The 24,506-nt window shown below is 50.2% G+C and overlaps 2 protein-coding genes across 2 annotated transcripts in view; one reads left to right on the top strand and one right to left on the bottom strand.

The window, feature by feature from the left end:
* The window catches only part of STAB1 (stabilin 1), a 61,114-nt gene extending 59,231 nt beyond the window's left edge, over positions 1-1,883 (top strand). Inside the window, exons 66-70 of the mRNA XM_062008753.1 lie at positions 37-189; positions 311-430; positions 597-740; positions 1,538-1,678; positions 1,749-1,883. Of these exons, the coding sequence (XP_061864737.1) occupies positions 37-189; positions 311-430; positions 597-740; positions 1,538-1,678; positions 1,749-1,799 (609 nt within the window). The 3' untranslated portion in view covers positions 1,800-1,883. The remainder of the gene's footprint in view (positions 1-36; positions 190-310; positions 431-596; positions 741-1,537; positions 1,679-1,748) is intronic.
* A 1,940-nt stretch (positions 1,884-3,823) lies between these two features.
* The window catches only part of NT5DC2 (5'-nucleotidase domain containing 2), a 28,731-nt gene continuing 8,048 nt past the window's right edge, over positions 3,824-24,506 (bottom strand). Inside the window, exons 2-14 of the mRNA XM_010209213.2 lie at positions 23,874-24,058; positions 23,083-23,157; positions 21,139-21,194; positions 19,340-19,433; positions 15,107-15,235; positions 12,016-12,076; positions 11,258-11,360; positions 9,970-10,071; positions 8,229-8,310; positions 5,417-5,503; positions 4,864-5,004; positions 4,561-4,625; positions 3,824-4,172 (exon numbers count right to left, since the gene is read on the bottom strand). Coding sequence (XP_010207515.2) covers positions 3,911-4,172; positions 4,561-4,625; positions 4,864-5,004; positions 5,417-5,503; positions 8,229-8,310; positions 9,970-10,071; positions 11,258-11,360; positions 12,016-12,076; positions 15,107-15,235; positions 19,340-19,433; positions 21,139-21,194; positions 23,083-23,157; positions 23,874-24,058 — 1,442 coding nt within the window. The 3' untranslated portion in view covers positions 3,824-3,910. The remainder of the gene's footprint in view (positions 4,173-4,560; positions 4,626-4,863; positions 5,005-5,416; positions 5,504-8,228; positions 8,311-9,969; positions 10,072-11,257; positions 11,361-12,015; positions 12,077-15,106; positions 15,236-19,339; positions 19,434-21,138; positions 21,195-23,082; positions 23,158-23,873; positions 24,059-24,506) is intronic.

Raw genomic sequence — 24,506 nt, 5'->3', positions numbered from 1 at the left:
GCTGTTGCTCACCCCTGCTCCCTGTTGCTTTTTCAGACACTGACAGGGGAAGAACTAAAGCTCCATGTGTCATCCAGCAACATTGTCCTCTTCAGCTACAACCTCACAACGGGCACCATCATCCCCTCCCAGTCAGGATACGACCTCCATGTATCAGACCTTCCAGTGGGCAACAGTACAGAGCACTCAGTAGGTTTAACCTCAGCAGAGGCCAAAAGGAAACCCCCACAAGTTTTCACCCCGTCTCTTTTGAGACAGGGAACGGTGGGGAAGCTTCCATCCAGGTGACCATCTCTGTCCTGTGCTGCAGGACGCCAAGGGGATCAATGACACGATGATTGTGGAGTGGGACATCGTGGCTTTCAACGGCATCATTCACGCGCTTGCAGAGCCGCTGAGGATCCCAGCGCCCACCGTCCACCTCAGCCAGGTGAGCGACCCAGCTGCAGCAGCAGGTGCCAGGCCTGGAAATGAGTCCTCTCAAGGCCTGGCCTCGTCCTCTCTCCCGGCACAGCTCATCTTGGCTGGGCTGCCCATGGCCAGCGCGGGCAGCCACGGCAGGGCTGGCAGCGCCAGGACACTGTTTTTGGGTGCAGGTGAACAGCGCGGCGCAGGCGCCGGGCTCAGTGGCCACAGGGACGCTGTCGGCGCTGTGCTTCGCGCTGGTGCTGGCTGCTGCTGCCGGCATCGCCTACTACTGCCAGAAGAGACGGCGGGAGGGACAGTTCGGGTACTTCCAGGTCAGTGTGGGGTCAGGGGCCTGTCGGGGGGAGGGCAGGAGGGAGGGCAGGTGGATGGAGTCTGGGGGTGCAGATCATAGAGTTATAGAATCGTTTTGGCTGGAAAAGCCCTTTCAGCTCATGGAGTCCCAGCCCTCCCCTCCCCCTGCCAAGCCCAGCACTAACCCATGGCCCTCAGCACCTCAGCTCCACGGCTCTGCAGTAGCTCCAGGGATGGGCACTCCCCATCTCCCTGGGCAGCCTGGCACAGGGGCTGACAGCCCACTCAGGGAAACAGTTCTGCCTCAGCTCCAGTTTAAACCTCCTCTGGGGAAACTTGAGCTTGTTTTCTCTCTTATCACTCATTACCTCGGAGAAAAGATCAACTTCCACCTTCCTACAGCCTCCTGTCAGGGAGCTGCAGAGAGTGCTCATGTCTCCCCTCAGCCTCCTCTTCTCCAGACTAAACACCCCCAACTCCCTCAGCTGCTCACCATCAGGCTTGTGCTCCATCTGGACACACTCCAGCCCCTCAGCGTCTTTCTTGTGGTGAGGGGCCCAACACTGAGCACAGCACTTGAGCTGCAGCCTCACCAGCGCAGACTATAGGCGAATAATCACTGCTTGGCCCTGCTGGTCACGCTGTTTCTGATACAAGCCAGGACGCCACTGGCCGCCTTGGTCCAGTGGCTGTTGATCAACGCCCCCCGGTCGCGTAGCGTTGCCCGCGGCTGCTGGCCCCCGCTGCGGTGCGTGCGGGGCCGGTCCCGGGGCGGAGCGGCCCCGGCGCATCGCGCCCACCTTGCCCCCGTTGCCAGGCCGACCTGCGCGCGGACGAGGCTGACGAGGAGGAGGAGGCTGCGGCGCAGTGCGGCGCCAGGCCCCGCGCCCCGCGGCCGCTGGTCGCCATCCCCAACCCGCTGTACGGGGCACACGCGCCCGACTACGAGCCGCTGCAGGTGAGCAGCGCCCGTCCCGCCGCGGGCCCCGCACCGCGCCGCCGCGCGCTCACCGCGCTCTCTCCCGCAGGACTCGCCGCTGGCGGAGCCCGGCGCCGCCTCGCACGGCCGCCCGCACTGACCCGGCCCGCCGCGGCCCCGCGGGCACGGAACGAAGGAGCCCGGCCACTGCGGCCCCGCGCGGCGCGGCCCCGCGCCGTCACCCCTCCCCGCGCCCTGTCCCCTCCCGCACGTCCCCTCACACTCTCCCCAGGGTCAGGTACGAGTCCCAGGGCTCACTCACCACCCCAGCCCCTCCCTTTGCTCCTCCCTCGCCCCCCGCACTGTGGCTGTAAGGGGCACAGACTGCTCCCTGGGCCTGGTGTGCCAGACGCCTCCCCCCCAGCTGAGCCCCAGGCTCCGGAGCACCCCCACACACCCCCCTGTAGGAAGTGGTTAGTCGGTTAGTTACACATGCTGCAGCCTTTTATTGAGCCTTCACACTACACAAAGACATCAAATGGCACATGCACAAACCAGAGGCATTAGCCACATTAACAGCAAGTGCTCAGGCGCCCTCCCCAGCCATGAGCAAGGCCACTGGGAAAGCTGTGGGGGAGCACAGGGACAAGTTACCGACTGACAGGTCAGCCTGGCCCCGTGTGGGCAGGAACAGGCAGGAGGAGGGACTCTGTGTGTTCATGTATGTGTGTGCGTGTATCCCACAGGGTTGCTGACACGTGTACTTCAGCACCTTTCTCTGAGGAGTTTCCTGGCAGAGGGTCCTCCACATTCCCACATAGCAATTGCTGCAGCCCCACGCTCACACACCACCCTTGCCTGCCCCATGGCTACTCCCCAGCCTCCCTCCCCTTAAACCCACTGCCCTTACCTGCTCCATGGGCTCTTCCAAGGCAGCTCTTGCATGCTCTGGGGACCATGCACTCCCCACCCCTGCAATGCCTTTCACCCCTTCATCCCATTGCCATCAGCTTCCCACACAGAGTTTTCTGATGATGCCCTTCTGTTTCCCACAGACAGAGCATCAGAGTGGCACAAACTCAATCCCCCCTGCCCACTTAACTGCCCCTTGCTCCTCCCAGCACCCTGCCTGACCCTTGGGGCACTCTGAAGCCTGGCCACAAACACCATGGCCCCAAGCTGGGGAAGGAACCTACTTTCTGCACCTGCAGTAGCTCCAACCTGCCTCGACCTCCAGGCCATTTCTCATCCCCTGTCCTATATGCTCTGGCGTTGCTATTATCACCTCTTCCTCCTCCTCAAGAGGCACCACAGTGCTTTGGCCACAATCCTCTTCAGACCTAGCGCATCCTGCAGCCCTTCCCACTCACACCCCCACCTCCAACAGCCTCACCAGCCCCTCCATCCACCTCAGGCCACAGCTCAGTGACCTCACTCCTGCTGCCAGCCCCACACCTTCCCTGCAAGGCTGAACACATCCCTCTGCAGGTCACAACCGACCATACCAATTGCTAAAACTGTGATGTCCTGTGACACAAAAAAACAGCACAGCGCACTGAGCTGCTGCAAACAAACTAACCCAAGCATATCACCTAACACTTGTGGTTTAGACCTTCTGACCTCCCTCTTGGCTCTCACCCAGGGCTTGCACATCCCACCCACTCTTGTTACCTACCAGGGGTACCCACCAGGTAGGCCCGTGTATGGGGGAGGGGAGTGGTTCCAGCTCTGGATCCAGAATGCTGCTGAGGCTTTGTCATCCCTGATGCATTGCCTGGTCACCCAGTTGACAACCCTATCCCCCTGCAGCATCACTCACACCACAGTACACCTTGTCCCTCACACCCCAGTACATCCTCTCAAGCTCTGGGGCAGCTGCAACCCTGATCCACCTTGTCACGCCTCACCTGGGGCCTGCAGTGCCCTCACCATGCACCAGAGCTCAGGATGCCCTCTCTGAGCCACGTCTCCAGAACAGAGCAGGGAGCAGCAGCTTCCCAGCACCTCTCCCCTACTCCTCCCACCATCTCACCTACCCCATCATCTCACCTGCTCCTACAGCGGCCTCCCTGCGGCTCGCTTCCTGCCCAGGACAGTACCCCTCTGTCCAGCCTACGAAGCACCTCAGGGAAAGGGATGGAGCCAGTGAAGGGACAAAATAAACACACCATCTACACACATACGTGAGTGTCAAACGCCCTTTAGTGGTAGACAGAGGTGCTGCAGCCGCGCAGCCCGGCCCCGCGCACAGAGCGCCGCGAGTACCTCCCTTCAGCGGATATGCACCATCTCCTCCAGGAAAGGGGTTTTCATGCAGCCGGTGCAGAGCTGATCCATCCAGAGCGGCGCCTCGTGCTGCAGCGGCGTGCGCCGCGGGTAGAAGGTGAAGTTGACGTCGTAGTTGAGCAGGCAGCTGATGGAGGCCATGTAGATGTCGGAGAAGCGCACGAGCCGGCGCGAGAAGTACGTGGGGTTGTGGAAGGTGCGGAAGATGCTGCCGAACTGCGGGTTGAACAGGTTCTTCGTCAGCGACCTGAGGAGAAAGAGACGCTGCTCTTGTAGATAAAAGGCCATTGACACAGATTCTGCCCCCTTTGGTCCATTAGCCCTGGGCCACCCCACTCCCAGAAGGCGTTGATGAAAGCTGTGATGAAGATTCACTGCACTCTCCCTTGTTACCAAGCCTCTTAGGGGCAGGGGCTCACTGCCATGCCCCAGCCCAGCAACCCCTCCCCATGCAGGGGCAAGTGCAGCCTCCCACTGCTGCTTCTCTGCCCTTAAACCCCAAAAATGACACAAGGGAAGACACCCCCCCCCCCCCCAGACCAATAGCTACAGCACCAGTGTCCCCAGAACAGGTCAGGCCTGTGCAGGCCTGGGAGCCCCCCAGAGCCCTCATGGGCAAGGGGAACAGCGCTCACCGGATCTCCTGCCGTTCCTTCATCCACTCCAGCAAGACTTGCTTCGACTCTGCATCCTGATACATCTGCAAAGACAACAGCAGAAAGCTCTTGTGTCAGTCCTGCAGGCCACACCTCAGCTCTCCCCCAGGCCCCTTTCTACTGTAAGTCACAAACCCACAGCTCCACTGCAGCAGGAGAGGGGGGGAGGTGTTTCTGAGATCACAGGCAAGGTGGTACGTCCCCTGATTCCCCAGGCTAAGTCCAAAACATAGGCTGAGAAGGCAGGCTGTCACCCCCCCTGCTCAGACAGGAGCTGTTTACCTGCATTCTCTCTAGCAGCCCTGTCAGAGCCTGCTGCCAGGTCAGGGAGTGCATGTACTGCTCTGTGTTTATGATCCGAATCTCAGTCTCCAGTTCGGGAACGATGGCTCCCGTCCTCCAGCCGTGACGCAGCATGAGGTCCTGGAGGTCGGGGTGAGAAAACAGCCAAGAATTCAGCATCAAGCCTGGAAGCCAAGCACAGCACTGTCCCTAGAAGAGCAGTGTGTTCCCATTACAGACTCTCAGGGGACAGGCAGCCTTGGCCCATGCCAGGTCATGCCCACACCAGGATCAGCTATGTGAAGCACCTAGTAACTGGGATCCACACAAACTGCTCAGATTCACAGACCAGTTGATGTTCTTTCCCCCAAGTAAGTATTTCAGGAGCTCTTTCTGCATTGCTTGCTCTTGCCTGGCAGCAGAGTTCAGATGCTTCAATGACTTGTGTGTGCCAGAGCCTGCAGAGCAGCCAGCACAGCCCACCTGAGCACTGGGGTCTGGGCCCTGTTTCCCCCTCCAACAGCCCTCCCAGAGCACGGACCTGCTCACTTACCGCTAGGTCACTGTACAGATGATCACCAAAGTAGAGCACTTTGGAGCCACGCCAGCCTGTCAGCCTCAGGAAATCAAAGAGGTTACCCTGCAAGTGAAAGGAGCACAGAGGGAAACGTGGTTACAGGCCCAACACAGATGTGAGCACTCCCTTGAGGTGTCACCCTGCTCCCTCCCCCACCATGCAAACTCAGAGGTTTCTGTCCTTCCCCACCTTATTTCACTTCTCATGTGACAGCTTCCCCCTGTTCATGGCTCAGCTTTGCTTAGGCTACACAAGAAGGCAGAAACTCTTCCAAACCCAAGAGGTAATTCAGGGAAAGTTCTGTGCTCTGAGGCACAGCCAGTCAAGAGGACTACATGGACTTTTACTCGTGTAGTTTGGGCAACAAAGGAGGCAGTTTAGAAGCCAAAAGGAAAAGAGACTCTCCTGGTTCTGTCTAAATTAGAAAAGCCTGAGTAATGGACAGAAAGACTCCCAGGTGTTCTGGGTTTAGAAGTTGTTGGGCTGAGGTGATGGAGATTTCATCTCACAGGCTGCATCAGAGGGGAAGAGAGCACCATCGTGCAAAGCCTTCAGAGTCTGGAGCTCTTGAGGCTGCTCTCACATCACTGACCACCAGCCCAGCCCAAAGGATAGAAGTCATAGGAATTGCTGAACCAGGCCCAAAAGCCAGGCAGCCTGGGCACATTCACAGCAAAGTAAAACAACCCACCTCTCCCAAAGCTCCAGTTAAAGCACAGCACAGAGCAACTCTGAAGGCTTTCTAATCTTCTGGCTGCACACACAGGAGACTTCAGGGCCCCCCTTTCCATCTCCACACAATGGAAACAAAACCCACTAGAGAAGGAAAAGGCCAACAGACTGGAGTGTGCAACCCAAGGCAAACTTATGAGCCACTCAGCAGCAAAAGGAGCACATTGTGGCACTCCAAGAAACCAAAAATGCTGAGGATAGAGTGACCTATGGGCAAGATACACACATTGTCACATCCCAAGGACCACAGGTGGGCAGCTGGATCATGGTGAGGGAGAACTGGAACCTCAAATTCTACCCACCTCTCCTTCCTCATCTTTTCCCTTCCTCAGTGCACCATTCCCTTGGGTATGCAACCTGTGGCCAAAAGATGTAGGTGGCCAAAAGCAAGATGTAACTCAGCAATACCCCCAGGGCGGAGGTTCACCTTTTCTCCCCAGGGAGATGCCAACCCACTGGGAGAGTTTGCCCAGTTTGCCCTGGGAGAGACACTTTGTATGAGCCCTAGTTGGATGTTCCCAGCTCCTGGCTGAGGGTGGGACACTAGCAAAGCACTTGGCCAGACCCACCAGCCAGGCCAGAGGCTTCCAAAGGCTCTGCTCAAGGACATGACCTACTTTCCTACTGCAGGTCAGGTCTCAGCTACTTGACTGTGATCTCACTAACAGTTTCTTCCCGTGGGACTGGACAGCTCTCACAACCAAGAACAAACTGTCCTAATGCCAGAGGCAACTTTTTCTCAGGGGACAGACTAGCTGCAAGAACACCCCAAGGCAGTAAGTTCACCAGAGCAGCAGTCCATCCTTTGGACATGCTTGTCCTTCAGGAAGAGGAGGGAGGCAGGAGCCAGGCTTTGTGCCCTGTTTGATCACTCTGATTTCTCTGTTTCCTCCTCCACAAGTTCACCTTTTCCAACCTTAGGGAGGACAATTTGGAAGACCTTTGCATACACATCAGATTGCAGAACACTCTGCCTTCTTAACCTGAACTACCACACTCTTGGGAGCCCCTCCAGGACAAGGACAAGAGTTTTAGGACCAGGGCATCACAAGAGCCAAGGGGAAGCTACACTACCATTGGCCATGCTGTACAATGTCAGAACAGAGCTCCTAGGGTGAAGGTTTCTTTGCACACTGGGGCAGGAGCCATTCACTGTTACACATGCAGAGGATGTGTTCACACAAACAGAAACAGGGAAACAGCCTGGACAGATATAACTCAGCATAGGCCCTCCTGGGGAGAAAGGCAATCACCCAACACCCAAAGTTAACTGGCCCTGCATTGCTTTCATTGTCTCTGTCTCTCCATCTCTAACACCCAGCCCAGCTGAGCTGGGTGGAATTACATCCTTCCCCTTACACACCTTTCAGCTGCACCACTGACACACAGCTGGGTGGGAAACTTTCAGAGCGGCAGACAAAAAAGTTCTCCTAGCAGGCAGCTGTCATTCCTGATTTCAGCCCTGCCTCCTGCAACTGTGAAAAGCTGTGGTTGGCAGGAGAGCAGCCTGTGCTACACCTGGCACAAAGCACCTCTCACCATTCTGAAAGGTCGGTTTATCACACCCTGACAGGAAACTGAGGCTTTGGCAGGGCTTTCTGATGGAGGAAATGAGCTTTTATTCTACTGCTGACATCTCAGCAGAAGCTGAAAGATTCTTCAGAGGAATGCCAATGGCAAGGCTAGTGCTGCCAAGAGCTGTGCTGAAGGCATGTGGGGGGACAGTGTCCTACCAGGCCAGCAAGAGCAGTGTGCATGTAGGCAAGGGGCATCTCACTGCCACCAGCCAGGCCAGCACAGTGCCTAGAGAGTGTCTTCTGCAAATGCCCTCTAGTACAGGTGCTCAAGGACTTCATTTTTTTCCCTTTTCAAACATCAGACATCCCCCAATGACCCAGAGAAGAACTCATCATATTCTCTCACCTGACTAAGCAGATTTTCCTGTTTTCCATTGACTTCCAGGTTTTTCCAGTGGCTTCCAAAACTGCAGGTGTCTCCTAAGTCCCCACCATTTCACACTCTTGCCTCACACCCTCTGTGCACCCATTCACCTTACCTCTTTGTAGATCTTTCCTTTCTCCAGCTGGTTTATTTTGTCCCACTGCAGTGAGCCTTTATCATCCAGTTTTCGAAAAGGTCTGGAAACAAAGAGGGGAAGCAATCCATTTCTTGTGATTTTTGTGATTTACCCAGCAACCACAGCTCAATTGGCAGATTTGTCTACCTCTGTAACAACTTGTAACAAAAGCTCTACATGAGAAGCCACCTTCTGGGCTTTCTGCACTATTTTCTCAGAGGAAGAGAAAGGGTGAGAGGGAAAAAATCTTTGCAAAATGCTTCCATTGACTGTAACCATTTAGTGCCAATAACCCCAACAGCTCCTGTTGCTTCTCAGATACAGAAGAGAGGAAAATAACAACAATAACATTAAAAGTAAACAAACAAAAAGATAAATGGCTCTCTCTGAAATGCTAAGGCCAAGAAGGGTTTTCCATGAGACACTGTGTGTCCTGTTCCAGTCTGGCTATGCCCCAACCCAGCAGAGACCATGGAATGTCTTAATTGGAGAAGGCAGTCTGCAGAGAGGCTGGGCAGTAGTCTCTGTGCTGATCTTGGCAGCTGACCCAAGCTGGCTTCTGCTGTTCCTGAGGGCTTGCCTGGTTACCTTCCACTTGGACAGAAGCAGCAAAACAAGGCTTAACTTACTTGACCCCCATGAACACTCATGCTCGATGGGAACATTGCTCCCTCATGGGACAGGAGTTCCAAACTCTCAGTTCTGGGATCAAAAGCTTTGGTATGAAGCTGCTCCTGCTGCAAGCGGAGCACAATGTCTTCCCATCCTGAGTTGCCACGGGGCAGCAGGGATTCAGCCTCCCACAATGAACTCCACAGCCTACCCAGGCAAGGGACTCCTCAAGCCTGAGTGGTCTCCAGTGCAAACCTGCATTTTCCCTCAGAGAAAGCACTCCACAGTTCACCATCAAGGGGCTGCCCTCACCTCAGATGTATATGCCATGTCATTCCACTGGCCCACTGCAGCAGTGGACCTTAGCACCACACAGCCACAGGTCTTCCCTCCTAGAGGGCCAGATCATCACAGCTCCAGCCTACATTTGTAAGACACTTCACCTACATGCCACAAAGAAAACCTTTACCAGGTCAGCACAGCTTATAAAGCCATTCTGTAGGTTTACCCTTGTGGCCTGGGAAATGGGGGAAGAAAACATATAAAGAGGAAAGGATAGACCTCTCCCTTGAGTGCAGTCCCTGGTCACTTGTGAGCTGAGGCAACAAAGCAGGCATAAGTTCCCAAAACAAATAATACAATAACAAACAAAAACTAAAGAAGAAACCCAAGGCCAAAGATCCCCAAACCACACAGATATTTGCTGTGGGGAACAGGAAAAGGAAAGATTTTGTCACGCTCTCAAGACCCAGAGCCAAGAAATGGCCAGCTCTCAGAAACCTTTAGAAAGAAAAGAGTGGAATGGTAAGTATATTATTACCTCTAAAAAGCTCAGCTAAGCCTAGACCATGACACAATTGATGAGCTTTAGACAGCCAGGTTCAGACATACGCCTTCTGCTTGGCACTGCCCATTCTATCCACTTGTGCCCACACTGGTCAGTGTTCCTCTCCTCAGAGAGCACCTGTGAGGAAAGCTGGATGCCTACTGGACCTAGAGTAGGACCTTAGAAACCCACTGCTCTTTTGGAAGGTAAAAGGAGCAGTTCCCTGCAGGGAAGGAGGCCCAAAGCTGAAGCCCATGTGCAGCAGTGCCCCAGGCCACCTACTTCCTCCGGTCGGTGAAGAAGTTGGGCTTGTCAGCTTGCACAATCACCATGTCAAAGAGGTCCCGCCAGTTCTTGCCAACCATGTGCTTCATTCCCTTGTCCCTAAGGGCAAAGGAACAGAAAGGTTAACACATCTGGTACTCTTTCCCCCCAGCGCTGCATCTTTACAACAGTCTGTCCTAAATTTACTCTCACTTCAGTAACAGAGCAGAAAGTACAAAGACTGTGACTCTTCCAAGGCTGCCTCATTGCATGGAGTACTGATGTAGCACTTTGGTTCAAGCTGTCCCACCCTTTCTCCTGTACCAGGGGAAGTCTGTGATGAACAAGAACCCCATGCAGTGCTACAGGCTTGAGGCAGAGGGGCTGGAAAGCTGTCTGGCAGAAAAGGACCTGGGGGTGTTGATTAACAGCCACCTGAATACAAGGCAGCATTGTGCCCAGGTGGCCAAGGCCAATGGCATCCTGGCTTGTATGAGAAACAGTGTGACCAGCAGGGCCAGGACAGTGATTGTCCCCCTGTACTCAGCACTAGTGAGGCTGCACCTTGAGTGCTGTGTTCACTGTTGGACCCCTCACCACAAGAAAGACACTGAGGGGCTGGAGTGTGTCCAGAGATGGGCAGCAGAGCTGGGGAAGGGGCTGGAGCACAAGTCTGATGGGGAGAAACTGGGGGTGTTCAACCTGGAGAAGAGGAGGCTGAGGGCAGACATGAGCACTGTCTGCAACTACCTGACAGGAGGTTGTAGTGAGGTGGGGGTTGGTCTCTTCTCCCAAGTAATGAGTGACAGGACAAGAGGAAATAGGTTCAAGTTGTCCCAGGGGAGGTTTAGATTGGAGATGAGAACTAACTCTTTCCCTGAGAGGATCGTCAGCCCCTGTGCCAGGCTGCCCAGGGAGCTGGGGAGTGCCCAGCCCTGGAGCTATTGCAGAGCCATGGAGCTGAGGTGCTGAGGGCCATGGGTTAGTGCTGGGCTTGGCAGGGGGAGGGAAAGGATGGGATTCAATGATCTCGGGTCTTTTAAGGTCTTTTTCCAATCAAAACAATTCAATGATTCTATGAAAAGCTGCTAGAGACAACCCAAAGTGGCTGCTCTGTAACACTGTGGCCAGCTCCTCCTTCTTCAAAAACTGAGCCAATGTTGTAGAAAGGACTGTGGGGTACAACATTCACCCCAGCTGCTTCCCAGCCAGCACTCTCGTGGCTACTGCCACACAAGGCTGCAGCACACAACTGTCAGGTGCTTCCAGGAGGGGCTGCACATGGAGCTGAGGAGGAACTACTCACACAAAGCTGAAGGGGCTGTTTGTGATGAGGAAGAGCTTCTTCTTGTGGTTCACCAGTCTGTTTAGCACAGCATAGATTTCATCCCCATGCAGAATATACTGTTCTATATCAGAATAAAACAGACATCATCAGTCAAAGAATTTTGGCCCAGGTTGTGACCACATGTCTTTAAAATCAAAACTAAACCTTGCCCCTGTACCACTCAGTAGGCCTGAGTTAGAGCCACCTCAAGCAGGCAGGTAGTGAACCACCATGGTGACAAAAGGGCCCTCCTCATCCTCATCAAGCCCATGTAGGGGGAAGAAGACGACTGAGGAACTGAAAAGGTTGGCAAAAAAAGAGGGCTGACACACAACAGTCACAAAGTCCAGGCACAGCCACTCCAGGCCATGTTGCTACCAGGAGCTTTCTTTCCCCTGAATGACAGGGTAGCCTTCCCAGATGGTGCCTTTGCATGTTCACATCATGCTAAGGACCATCATCCCTCACTTACAGGCTGAGGGAAAATCAAACTAAAGCCATTGTGTAGGCATTTCTTCCATTAAAATGGATCCTCCACCTGACCCTAATTACCACTTGGTCCCTCATGCCACTCTACCTCTCAGCTCCCTTTAGGCATGTCACAATCAAGTATCTGATCAATTTGATCTGTGTCCCCTGACCCCTGTGGCTGTGTGCAGGACCTACACAGGCATCTTATACAGAATGCCACAAGACATATTGAGATAGATTTGGCACCAGAGCTCTATTTAACTCACCCATATCTTTTTCAATCCATTTGTACATCACTCCTTTCACATGCACATCTCTAATGGCATCCTAAAGAAAAGGGCAGGGAAAAGAAAAAGGTTCAGTTTTACATACATTGCTGTTTCCCAGCATGCAAACCTCCTGCCACTGCTGAGCACCAACACAGTCATGACACATCCCCTCTTCTTGCTGAATGCAGAAAAGCTACCTTAATGCTAAGCAGAGGACCTTGAAGAGTGAGGCTCACCAACATGGCAGAAAGAAGAATGCAGTAGTTGATGCAGTACAAGGGAAAAAAAAACCCTCAAAACCTATCTATGAAAGCACAACTTCCTTCCTGCTCCTGGAAACCAGCACATGCTACCACACTGTTACTAAGGCAATCAAGACTGTGCTACTACAGGGCCATTTATTGCCCAAAAGTGTACTGGCCCAGACACTAGTTTGCTTTTCATCCTCCCTGTGCCTATGGAAGCTCTGCCAAATGTGACCCAAAGGATGGGAAAGTGGCTGAGACAAACAGCAGCAGAGTTCAGCATCTGTGATTCCAAAACGCTGCCCACGAGCCAAGGCTGGCTCCAGCTCCCAGCCCCAGGTGGCCAGTGGGCACAAGCAGAACAGAAGCCTCTACCAGGAGGGTCAGGGTTTTTTTTGCCACAACAGAGCTGCCCACTTTTCAGGAGGGAGACAAGTTAAAACAGATATTATCAAGGGCATCCAAATATCATCTATTTTCCAGGCCAAAGGCCAAGATGCAACACATTTTTGGACACACCCAACTGAGATTCTTCCCAAGTCTCCATTCAGCGAGATATGCCAGAGAAGTGGAACCATTTGCAGAGCAGTAACACATTTGCTTGCACATGCAAACGCTTGTTTGAACGGTACCAACTTCATCCTTGACAATTTAGACAGGACGGCAGATTCTGCCTTTGCCCAGGACCCTTAAATCCCTGTTCCACTGCATGTGCTCCTTCAGGAGTTGCCCTTTAAGACCAGATTCCCACACTCACCACTGACATTGCTGCAGTGACACTCACACACACCACCACACAGTCACCTGGTCTCACAGCAAACCTGCTCATCACCCCGAAAATCATTTCCTTCAAAGCTGGGAGAGAACCAGGATTTACAACTTAGATGGGAGACAATAAAGGAGGAGGAGGCATTACCTCTTCAAAACAGTTTTAGGAGTCTCTTTCCACCGTGTGGATTTGAATGGCAAAAAGGCAGAGGTCACATCTCATTCACCAAGAGACTGCCTTAGTGGAAAGAAACTGAACACAAAGCAAGAGTTTAACAAGAAAACAACTTTCTCTTGACTAGTGCTGTCACTAAAAGCAAGCAAGGCTTTGGGTCAAAAGGGGATGAGCTATAAGGTTCTTGCAGGTCAAATCTTGGTAGCCTGGGGAGGTGTCAGAGGGCTCAAAAACTCCTCCAAAGGAAAACAGGGTAAACTCCATGCTCTTACTCTCAAACACAAAGAGACCAAACTGGTGCAACGGGACTACTTGGTTGTCATGTCAGCTTCAGCCTTCACCATTGCCTCAGGGTCTGCCCTTTTGACTCAGAGCAGCCTCTCTAAGCTCAACCTGCTCTCAAACACCCAGCACTGCAATCACAATTACCACCAAGAATCAGAGGAGAGAGTCAGGTTTAGACATGCCTTAACCCGCTCACTGTGAGCCTGTGTGGCAGTCACAGCTGGGGCTGTGCGAGTCTTCCAGACAGCTGTCTGTGTAGGCACAGAAGGATTGCTGTGCTCGTGTCTGCAAAGCAGCTCTTTGCACTTGCACTCAGGTACTAGAGAGGGGTAAGTCTGGCAAAAAATGGTTGTTTATCCTCATTGTACAGAAGAAAAAGCCAGAACTGTTTGTTGAGAGCACAGGACAGTCCCCAACTTTTCAGTACAGATTTCAGGCACTGGCACAGAGTTTGTGTTGGAGCTTTCTTCTGTGCCTCCTCAGTCTCTGCTCAGGAACAACCACATCTCTCAGCAAAGGATGTGAAGCTAAATGCCAGGATTAGCACCCAGGAGTTTTGAGCACACCATCTGCCCTGGATGGAGCAGCCACCCACCTGCTCTCAAGATTTCAATTAGGAATATGTTCCATTTTGACCTCAAAAGGAGGCTCCAAAGACACTCTTAACAAAAGGCCTCAGGTGTCAGTTGTGTCCTCTGTTCCCCAAGAGCAAAAACACCCTAGAGAAACATGTTAGGGTCTTGTGGGGAGCTGGCTGGCATGCTCTTATCAAGCCCTAACAGAAGATGAGAACACAAGCTGCAATCCTTGCCTGCAGCAAAGCTGACAGGGTGGATCCTTATCATAAAAGAAGCAGCACAGACCTGGCGCCCCATTTCCCTCAAGAGAAGACTGGGCAGTGTTATGTATGGGCAGCTACCAGTGAGTGAGCAGAAGATTCCCATCAAATACCCCTCTCCATAGAAAAAGGCATTGCAAAAGGCTTGGCTACCAAGGAAGATGCATTGTCTGCCAACACAAGTCACCCAGGACAGCAATCTCAAGCACTTAACATCTTGCCTACAGCATTAAGATGTCAGACAGTACCCCCAACAATGCTGATAATCCCCCCCAGGCTTTTCAAATGTCAGGAGTGAAGCTGGAGGACACAGTTAGCACACCTTGGAGTAACCTGAAAGCTACAGTCACCCACTGGAAAACATCCCCAAAGGATCAGACTGCTCTGTAGCTGCAAAGGGAAGGGGTGGATTCCCAGAGCAGGCAAGGGCAAAAATGAGATATTAGCAGGAAAACAGAGCTTCAATGTTTTCAGAACCAGAAAACATTTATAAAAGCACTGTGACATTTCCCACAGAAGAGCCTTCAACCTAACCAGCCTAAGCACTCCTGCAAGAGATAATCTACAGCAACACCAACTCTGTAGTACACACAGAAACCCAACATGTTCTGAAAACACAGCTTTGAATCTTGCCTGGAAATGCTTTAATCTAAAGATTCAATGCTGTCAGATCAGGCACTAACAGCCCCTGAGCTGTGGGTACTGCAGGGCTCACTGGTGCTAACAAACCAGAGCTCACAGCTCTGAGGTGGATGGGGCAGTTGACATTTTACTCACAGATATATCCTTGTACAGATGCACCTGGTCAAACTCAATGCCATGAGTTATGAAGTAATCAATGACTGATGAGAGCAGTGTCATTTCAGGAAGAGAAAAAATATCCATAAACTGCTTAAGTGATGGGCCCTGGAAAGCAAAAAGGAGACACACAATAAACAAAAATGTATACACAAAAAAAGCAAAGCCAACAAACTCGTATCACCCAGCACCATCTGGAAGACATCACAGACTAACCAAAACAGTTATGTGGAAAGTCCCAGTCACTCAGGAAGGAGCCTTCTCTTCTCAACCAAAACATTAACCGAATGCATCAACAGAGAGATGCTTCTCTGCTTCTCCTCACCTAAATCATTAAACAAACCCAGCATCATTAACAGCACAGTGTGAAGGAGGAGGAAACAAGCAGTCAGTGCTGGACACTAACTTTAATTTCAACCTCATGCTCTCTGCTTCCCACCTGACCTCTTGGCATCAGTGCAGGTGCCAACAGACAACGCTGTGCTACAGAAACAGCCTGTGCTGGAGGTGCACCATTGCTCCTCTAAACCAGGCTGTGAGGTTGGACACATGGACACCAAAGTTGCTCTAATCACATTCCAGTGAGGTTTCCCACAGCAATGCAAGAATCATTCCGAGAAGCAGTTTGGCAATGTCTGCCTGCCTTTGAGTCACTCCAGAAAACCCAGCCTGGGCACAAAGAACTTCAGCACACCCAGCAGTCCAGTGGAAACGGACCACTAAATCCTGACCAAGGAATAACTCACCTTGCATTAGGCAAGGCTGCAGCTCTCCAACATGTTTGCTATTTTTGTTGCCTGTCAGTCACAAACCTATCAGCAGGCCAACAGCTAACTTTGGCTCCAGAGAGGCCTTCTGGTACAACAAAGCTTGTTTGCTCAGTGGGTATCACCTGTGCAGAGTCTCACTGGGAAGCTGAAGCTGGAATCAATCTTTTCATCTTTCATTGCTGAAGTGGCAGACCAGCCAAGGGGACAATTACTGAGGTCTTGTACATGAAAAGCCGTTTGGGAAGTGCACAGACTTCTCAATGAAGCTGGTCACCGGGAGTGTCCTGGCAATCTAGTCACATCATGTGGAGCTTTGAGCAATCACTGACAGCCACAATGCTGCAACTCTCTAGGATAACACTGGTCCACATCAGCAGGAATTTATTACAGGTATGTGAAAAGACAGACATGAAAGCAGTAGCTGAATGATAAGAGATGGTGCACATGGTGGAGCTGACAGAGGGCACATGCTGCTGAACGCCAACCACGTGCCACTGGCATGTCAGGGTGTCACAACAGTCACGTCTCCCTTTAGTCTGGTCTTGTAAGGGAAGAACACAAGATTGACACTGTTTGCAGCACTATCTAAAGGCAATATTGGGACAACACAAATTGGGGTCAAGAAAGAAGATTCAAAAGGGCAAAGGAATAACAAACAGCATTTTGTCTGAGATCTGCTACCAACAATGCTGAGAGTTACACAATTTCTGTCCAGCCAGCCAGCCAGCACAGGACAACTTGACCTACAGCAGAAGACAACACAAAGAGCACTCTCTGGTTTGGGCCACACATGGCCCATGTGGTGCTGCTCAGCAATATCTGTTGAATCCTTTTGATGTATGTCCATTTTGATTTATGGTTGCTAAGAGAACATTTCTCCCACTAGCAAACCCAGAACTTCCTGAAGATTTCCCCCACCATTTTTTCCTGTTCAGGCATTCAGGGAAAGAAGCAAGAGGGCCACAGACAGGCAGTTCCTACTGAAGTCACTAAGCATGGCATTTTGCAGAGCAATGACCTGTCCCACCAAGACCTTAAGCATAGAGGATAGTTAAATGTTCAATGTTAACAGCAGATACTTACTTTGTAGGTAGTCAATTCTGTTTTGGTTTTGTGCCTTATGCCATCATCCTACAAAGCAAATCCAGTCTCTCCTTTTAGTGGCCTCAACTTCCTTACAGCAGATGTATTACCACAAGCCAGGACAAAAACTGCACCATGGTTTTAGAAAGAATACTACATGTGCTTTTGTTCCACAAGCTCCTCACTTTCATTACAGGCCAGCAATAGTCCTGCCAGCAAAAGCCACACTAGCTGCATTGTCTAACCCTGGGCAAGACCTGTGCCTACCTACTGCAGATGTTGGGATGCTGGTGGCCATCCACACACTCCTACCAACACAGTAGCAAGGAAACTGTTAAGGGATTTACACACTTGAGCTACATGAGTCCAACTTGTCTTATACCTTGTTGCTTGGAACCACTGACCTGGCCAACCTTCCTGTTACCCATACAGGTGGCATCACTAGCATGGCAGACTACAGAGGACAAGGTCAAAGGTCCCTGCCAAAGCCTCACTGCACACCAATTCACATAATCATAGAGTTGTTTCAGTTGGAAAAGACCATTAAGGTCATCCAGTCCAACACCTCCCCTCACACTGCCAAGCCCACCACTAATCCATGTCCCTCAGCACCTCAGCTATGCATCTTTTAAACACCTCCAGGGATGGGGACTCCACCATCAACCTGGACAGCCTGGGACTGGTCAGACTGGTGTCTGACAACCCTCTCAGGCAAAAAAGTTATTTCTAATCTCCAATCTAAACCTCCCCTGGTGCAACTTGAGGCTATTTCCTCTTGTCCTATCACTTATCACTTGGGAGAAGAGACTGACCCCGGCCTCGCTACAAGCCCCTGTCAGGCAGGGAGTTTGCCTGACATGAGGGAGTGCTCATGTCTCCTCTCAGCCTCTCTTCTCCAGTCTGAACACTCACAGGTCCTCTTCAGATTTGTGCTCCAGCCCCCTCACCAGCTCCCTTGCCCTGCATCTACTCGCACCAGCAGTCATCTTAACCCAGGTGCTTTCCCACCAAGGTCTTAGTAACAAGGTTTAGCAGACATTGCTGGATGCAAACGTCCTTATTTGTATATGCTGTCATTCTCTTTGGGATCCACATATTAGTTCACAGAGTTTGTTAAATTATTAGGAGATGATATTTGCCTCTTTGCAAAAAAAAAAAACCCACCCAGCTGTTCTTTCTACTTCTGTGGTCAAATGTATTACCAAATTTTTCAGTACTGAGCTACAGGAGTGAAGAGAGCACCTGGTATATATGAAGCAGCACAGAAAGGCACCTTGGCATGAGCATCTGCCCCTACAAATGGCAGATTGGTCCTACCACTCGAAGCAGATCTCATGTTTACAGTTATTTAAAAAGAAAGATGAGATCACTGCAAGTTTGCCAAGACTGGGGAGAGTTGCACAGAGGGAGGCCAATCAAATGCAGTTTACAGACAGATAACAAATTTGAAACAGAAACATTCTATTTCAAAGCTGGAAACAACATTGAGCTATAAACAGTGTATGTATTTACCCAGAAAGCAACCATTCAGAGTAATTGTTCCCAAGAGAGAGACAGAGAAATCAAAAAGTGACCTTGCTGGAGACTTCACACAGCAGACTCAAAGGGGTATTACCAGAGGAAGCCTGACCTTCTCCTTCCAGCTTCCCCTAAGGCAACTGAACTAACAAAGGGCAAGAAACAAAGCAGTTCTGGGGGGAAAGGGATGCAAGTGGTCCTGTTTGCCCACTGTACCACACTAGGCACTTAAGGAAGAAAAATTTTTCCTAACTTCCTCAAGTTCAGAGAACCAAAGGAATTTGCACACAGCTCCTATGGGACAGAATTTCAGTCCTTTACTGTGACAGTAAGCTTTTCTGCCTAAAAAACCCCTAACACTCATGGATGCCAATCCTATGAAGTGTAGGTCTGAAGAGGTATAAAGGGAGGATCCCTTTCGTGAAGGAATAAAATACGCTACCCAAAACCAAAGAGAGAAAGGCATTGCAAGCACCCTGCTGCACACACATACCACCTCCCACATAACTCAGCGCAAATGCCATCACTGCAGGCTGCTCTGGTAGCTTGGGAGCTAGATTTGGCCAAGGAACATCTCACTATCAGTGTCCAGAGCCATTCAGCTCTAGGCCAATAGCCCCGGTGTTTAGGAAAGCTTCACAGATGGCTTTCACATGCTAAACTGCTAAATAACCTCTGGGGCAAATTCCCTGCTAGAACAAAAACACAGACTGCAGCTCACTAGGGAGTGAGCCTTTTGGAGTCCAGGGGAGGCTGGGGTCATTCACATGCTCGAGCAATTCACTGTTTTAGTAGCTGTTAAAATTGCTGCTGTATCCTAACAGTAAAGGGCTCACAATACCTTCCCATAGAAGTCACTCATCTGGTAGAGGGGGATGTGCTGTGTACCACCATAGAGTTCGATCAGCTCTTCATCAGGCACTGGTTTGAGTCCTCTGGACACATAAAACGACAGAAATAGTTTGTCAATAATCACCAGTCTGCACAAACTGCAGAGAGACAGAAGACAGGACAAACAGGCTCCTTTCTAATACTCACACATTTCTCTGGCACAAAAATGATAAGCACAGACCCTGACTGCTTCCTGGTTTCTTAAGATTCACAGGAAATCTTTGCCAGAGACATTTTTCAGATACCTTGTTTGCTCTTTCAAGTTAATTGAGGGGCTCTATCCACATTCCAGCAGAGTTCAGACAGAGGTCTGTCTCCCTCTGTATGCTGTCAATCTCCTGACAGGACCATCCCACCAAATCAGCCCCACCACCGGGTACCGGCTCTGGAGAGGTTTCTCCCACGAGGTTTATCACCGTTAGATGCAAAGGTGGAGGAAATGAGCTTTCTGAAAATGTTTCCTTCCTATTCAGCTTTCCTCAGCAAAATAAGTTCTTCCAACCAAGACCATTCAACAGAGAATGCTGGTTTCCCCCCCAAACACAGTAATCACAGGTATGGCCTCGAGCTGTACCGTTATCCTGCCGCTGCAGGTCTTGCCTCTTGCACAATTTCTGATGGCTGTTTACTCAAGCAGTCAGCAACTTTCCCTTTCTCCTTTCCTATTCAATCACGGTGCAGCCTTTGAGAAGCTCAAAGCTGCCTCAGTTTTGCTCAAAAGCAGACAGTTTAGGAAAAGGACACTCCAAGAGGGATAGTTAGAAAAGGACACTAAAGGAGGGGGGGAAAAAAGCTTTAAATGTGGTTGTGCTAAAAATCTCTTCATGAAGCTGAAGTGAAATATGGGGCAGTACCAACCCCCTCTTCCCTCCACCCCCACTCCCCAAAAGCTAGCACTCAAAGAAGCCAATTCTCTCTGATTATGAAACTCCCTTCTTAATATTCTTAGAGTGTTTACTGCAACTGAAGCTTTACAGCAAAAGGGCAGAGTTCAAGAAAAAAAAACATGTTGGTTTCCATGGTCAGGAAATTCAACACAATTTTACAGGAGCTTTGCTACCAATATCTGTGAATTGCTACTTTTTACACACCAACCCCACTCCTCTCTGGGGCAAGGTTTTCTCCCAGTCTCACAAATTCTAGGAGAAGTGTTTGCTCTGCCCTGTTTTCAGCCACTTATTCCAAAGCACACCCAGATCTCTTTGGAGAGCAACAGAAGGAAAAAAATAGGACAACCCAGGCCTCAAACTGAGCCCAGATTCTGATGCCTCATTACTCTATGGGCATGTCTGCACTGCTTTAAGCTTTTATTTGCACATCCTGATCCCTCTGCTCGTAGCTTTGTGACAAGGCACAGCTGAGATACAGCCCTGTCTTCTCCAAGCAGGAGTGTATGTGGTCCATGTACAGAGGAGTCCTTTCCTGGCTGGACTGTTTTGCTCACAAGCATTAACCAGGGCATGCTGTAGCTACCACTCAGCCATCACACAGAGTACGTGACCAGATGTGTTATTAACCATTACAAAAAGCTCCAGGTCCTCCCACCCACACTTGGCTTGAAATGCTTGAGGAAAGTAACTCCCTGCAATTATATGCCAGCTAAGCATTTGAAGCGAGCACAAACAGGATAAGCCAGATGAGGCCACGCTCTGCTCAAAAAACAACCCCAAAACATCTGCCATGAGCACACACTCTGATTTGGTAATCCACCTCTGCACATTTAGACAAGGATTTTCTGCAGTGACAGACCTGTATGCTGTGCCCAGCTGGACATAATGGAAAGCATCGATCTTCATGAGAAGACTCTGTGATAAGGGAGAGATGTTTCCTGTTAGAATTGGGTAGGTGTACACCAAAACCTTATTTAAGTTTCAGGTTCCACACAAATGACATTTAGAAAATACAATTCAACATAAACAACCCATAGCTGTGTGCTTTAACTGCACTTACTCTCCAGATACTTTTACACACATGTAAGCATACTATGACTTTTTATTGGCTTCCCTGGCAAAAGACCCATCAAAAGATGAGCCAAAATCCCACTGTCTGTTACACACTGAAGTTTGTGGACAGGGATGCAATTGAAAAAGTGAGAGAACAATGTTTCTGTGACTCAGATAGTCTCTTCTTATCTGCCTTCCAAAAACACACACACTACAAAGAGGCTTTGTGTGCACAAGAGATCTATTTATCCTCACATTTATCTTAAGCAGAACTAAGTGGGTAAGTTTTGGTTTAGAGTCCAGCTGTGTCCAGTCATTTTCTTCAAACAAAAGCTCTCCCCTCCAGCACTCCTCCTCCTCTCCAGCAGACATTTAAAGATGTTCATGAGCACCCCAGGCTGGTAACATCAGAGCTTTCTTTGCATTTCTTGTATCAGACTCCCCTATTCATGAGTCATTTCTTCTCCTCCATCCATCACTCTGAAGCCCTAACACAAGTTCTCTGGGCACAGAACACCGTCTCACACTAACTCCACGTCAAAGTATTTGTGCTGTTTCTACCACAGTGCAAGGTAAACGATTCCACAGAGCATTCATAACCTTCAAGCACCTCTTTTTATCACTATACTCATCAGCAGCTTGTTACATTTTGGGCAGACCTCCCACTGGTTTGTGAGGTGTGCAGGAAAATATACCGAAAGATTTACTTAGTCAAGCACTACCCAGCTTTTAATGTCTCTTGCAAACTCTGATCCTGAGAAAAGGAAGTTCTCACCTTCCATTCACTCAAGGGGCACTTAGCTTGGCTTGGCTAGTTGTTTTGTGGTTCTCATGTATCAGCCAGAGATTTAAATGGGGAAAGAAACTTTAGTTTCTCACAGACCTACTTCTTACTTTGTAAAGTCAGAGGCATGAGCAGTCTGCTGCCATGCTGTCACTGCAGCTGGGACAAAAGACATGAGAAAACTCCATACAGCTTTTTTTATTCATTCTCTCTTTTGTTTCCCCACTGCTGGAGAAGAGCACACACAGTCCAGTCTGTACTGCCTGCTTCCCTGAATCTGCTCAAAGCTCAACACAAGACAGGCTCCTACAGTGAAACAACTTTCTCTGCTGTGCTCCCACCTGACTGGCTGGCTGCAGCAGCCAGCTTGACATCACTGGGCATCAGGCTTTCAGGGAATCTGTCCAAAGCACTGAAAAGGGTTAAAGCTAATGCTTGCACTTTGCTTGCCTGTGCCCCTGAGAAGCATGCATTTCAAGTAGCTTGGATCTTTTTCCAGGGAGTCCTATTATTCGAGGCTGGGGGTGGGGAGGCTTCCTAAAGCATTCTCCTGACAAATCATTTCTATTATTAGAGTAAGACATAATGCCTCTGCTCCTGGCAAGTGCCTGTAGATGCAGGATTGAGGTTTGTTGTTTAAACTTCCCCAAAGACAGAAATGATCACACAAACAAGTTGAGCTGTCTATTCATTAGCTAGTGGCATTAACTGACTTTTGAATTGACAAGGCTGTTTACCATTGGCCTTTGCTAGAATGTCCCATTCTGCTAGAGGCTATGCAGACACAAAAGACATCCTTCCCTTGGAAGGTTTTTAAGCAAGAGGAACCCATGCAATGAAACCACAGCCACTCAGACTCACCCATAGTTTGGTGATCAAAGTTACTTCAAGCAATGACACTACTTCCACTAAAACCACAATGCAATGGAAGACAAAACCCCAAAGACTGAATTTTGTACAGCTTACCTTTTGCACATCATAGTGAAGTCCACGTATTGCAAACCCTGGAATGTAGTCATACTTCCCAAGCCCTTCTGGATACTGAGAAGTCAAACAGTGACATCATTAGAGGCACAAGCATTAAATTACCAACAAAATTATTTCACCTGCTGATCTGGCTTAGCCCTACTAGTTGTCTCCCCCCAGGTATAAAGGATCAGGATCCCTCAAACTAGTTTCTCTCACGTGAGGGACACTAGTGAAACCATAACAGATTTACTCAGGCAGTGAGGACACTTCTAGCAATCTGCATTCAATGCATATAGTTGGCAAAGCAATGGTGCTGCAGAGCTCCTCTGAAAAGAAAGGCATGACGAGAAGAAAATACACAGAGCAGTCATCTATTGCAAACAGAGTGTCCATTATGGGACAAGCTACACAGTGTCACCCACAGGGATGTGCACACATCAAGCCCTGTACAGCTTCAGCCCATAGCTCACGTTTATCCCCCACGTGTGCTTCCAGCCAGCAACTCTGTGGCCATTATTTCCATAGTTAAGTAAAACAGACCAGACCTTTCTAGTCTAAGGTTCCTGCTTCATACTTACAAAATAAAACATGGTAAATTGTCTCAAAGGAAATTAATTCCATGTAGAGACAAAACTTTCTGCAATCAAAGACTGTGAAGCATAACACTCTTCTCAATAAAACAAGTAGTAGACAAACGTGCACAATGTGGCACTTGCAAAGACATCGTTGGGGGCACCTCAAAGACAGCAAGAAGCTTCACTGGAGAGAAATCCTTGGCACATCATTACCTTGAATTGTTCTATTAAGATGTCTCTGGCAGTGTTGAAAATCATAGAGTGCAGTAAATTGGAATACTGTGCTAAGGTGTAATCATAGTCAAAGCCATAGATCTCAACATCTCCTAAGCTGATCTCGTTGTTAGCGTAGATAGCGGCCGGGTTGAGGAGATTGCAGACTCCTGGTGGAAGGAGATCTAAGAGAGGGGAAAGGTGAGAGGTTACTGAAACTGAGACTATCCATCCCTGAAACCTCGACTTTCATTCTGGATCTGACAGCAGCTGGAAGTCCCACACAGCAGCAGCAAAGGAGCAGAGTGCTGCTGTCGAAGGCTGCTGCTGTTAACTCAAAGAATGCTCTCTGTGAAAAAGCAACCCTATGAAACCTCTGGCTGTGCCTGGTGGTGATGCTGACTGCTTTCACAGCAAGGCTGACCTTTTGTGGCAGGCAGCCACTGAACAACAGCCTCCAGCCTCTGGCCTACAGGAAGCAAAGCAGACCTGAGATTTTCAAGTGTCAGATTTCTAACTCAGAGCAGCTGCAGTTGCAGCAGGCTCACCAACATGAAAGGAAACTGCGATATATCACCCGAAAAACACGCACCCCTCACTTTAAACCAGAGCAAGACAAACAGGCTGTCTCTC

Source organism: Colius striatus, chromosome 15, assembly GCF_028858725.1.
Source record: "Colius striatus isolate bColStr4 chromosome 15, bColStr4.1.hap1, whole genome shotgun sequence".
In the NCBI taxonomy this organism is placed as follows: domain Eukaryota; kingdom Metazoa; phylum Chordata; class Aves; order Coliiformes; family Coliidae; genus Colius; species Colius striatus.
The sequence above is the reverse complement of the archived record's forward strand: the minus strand, read 5'-3'. Positions and strand labels throughout refer to the sequence as shown.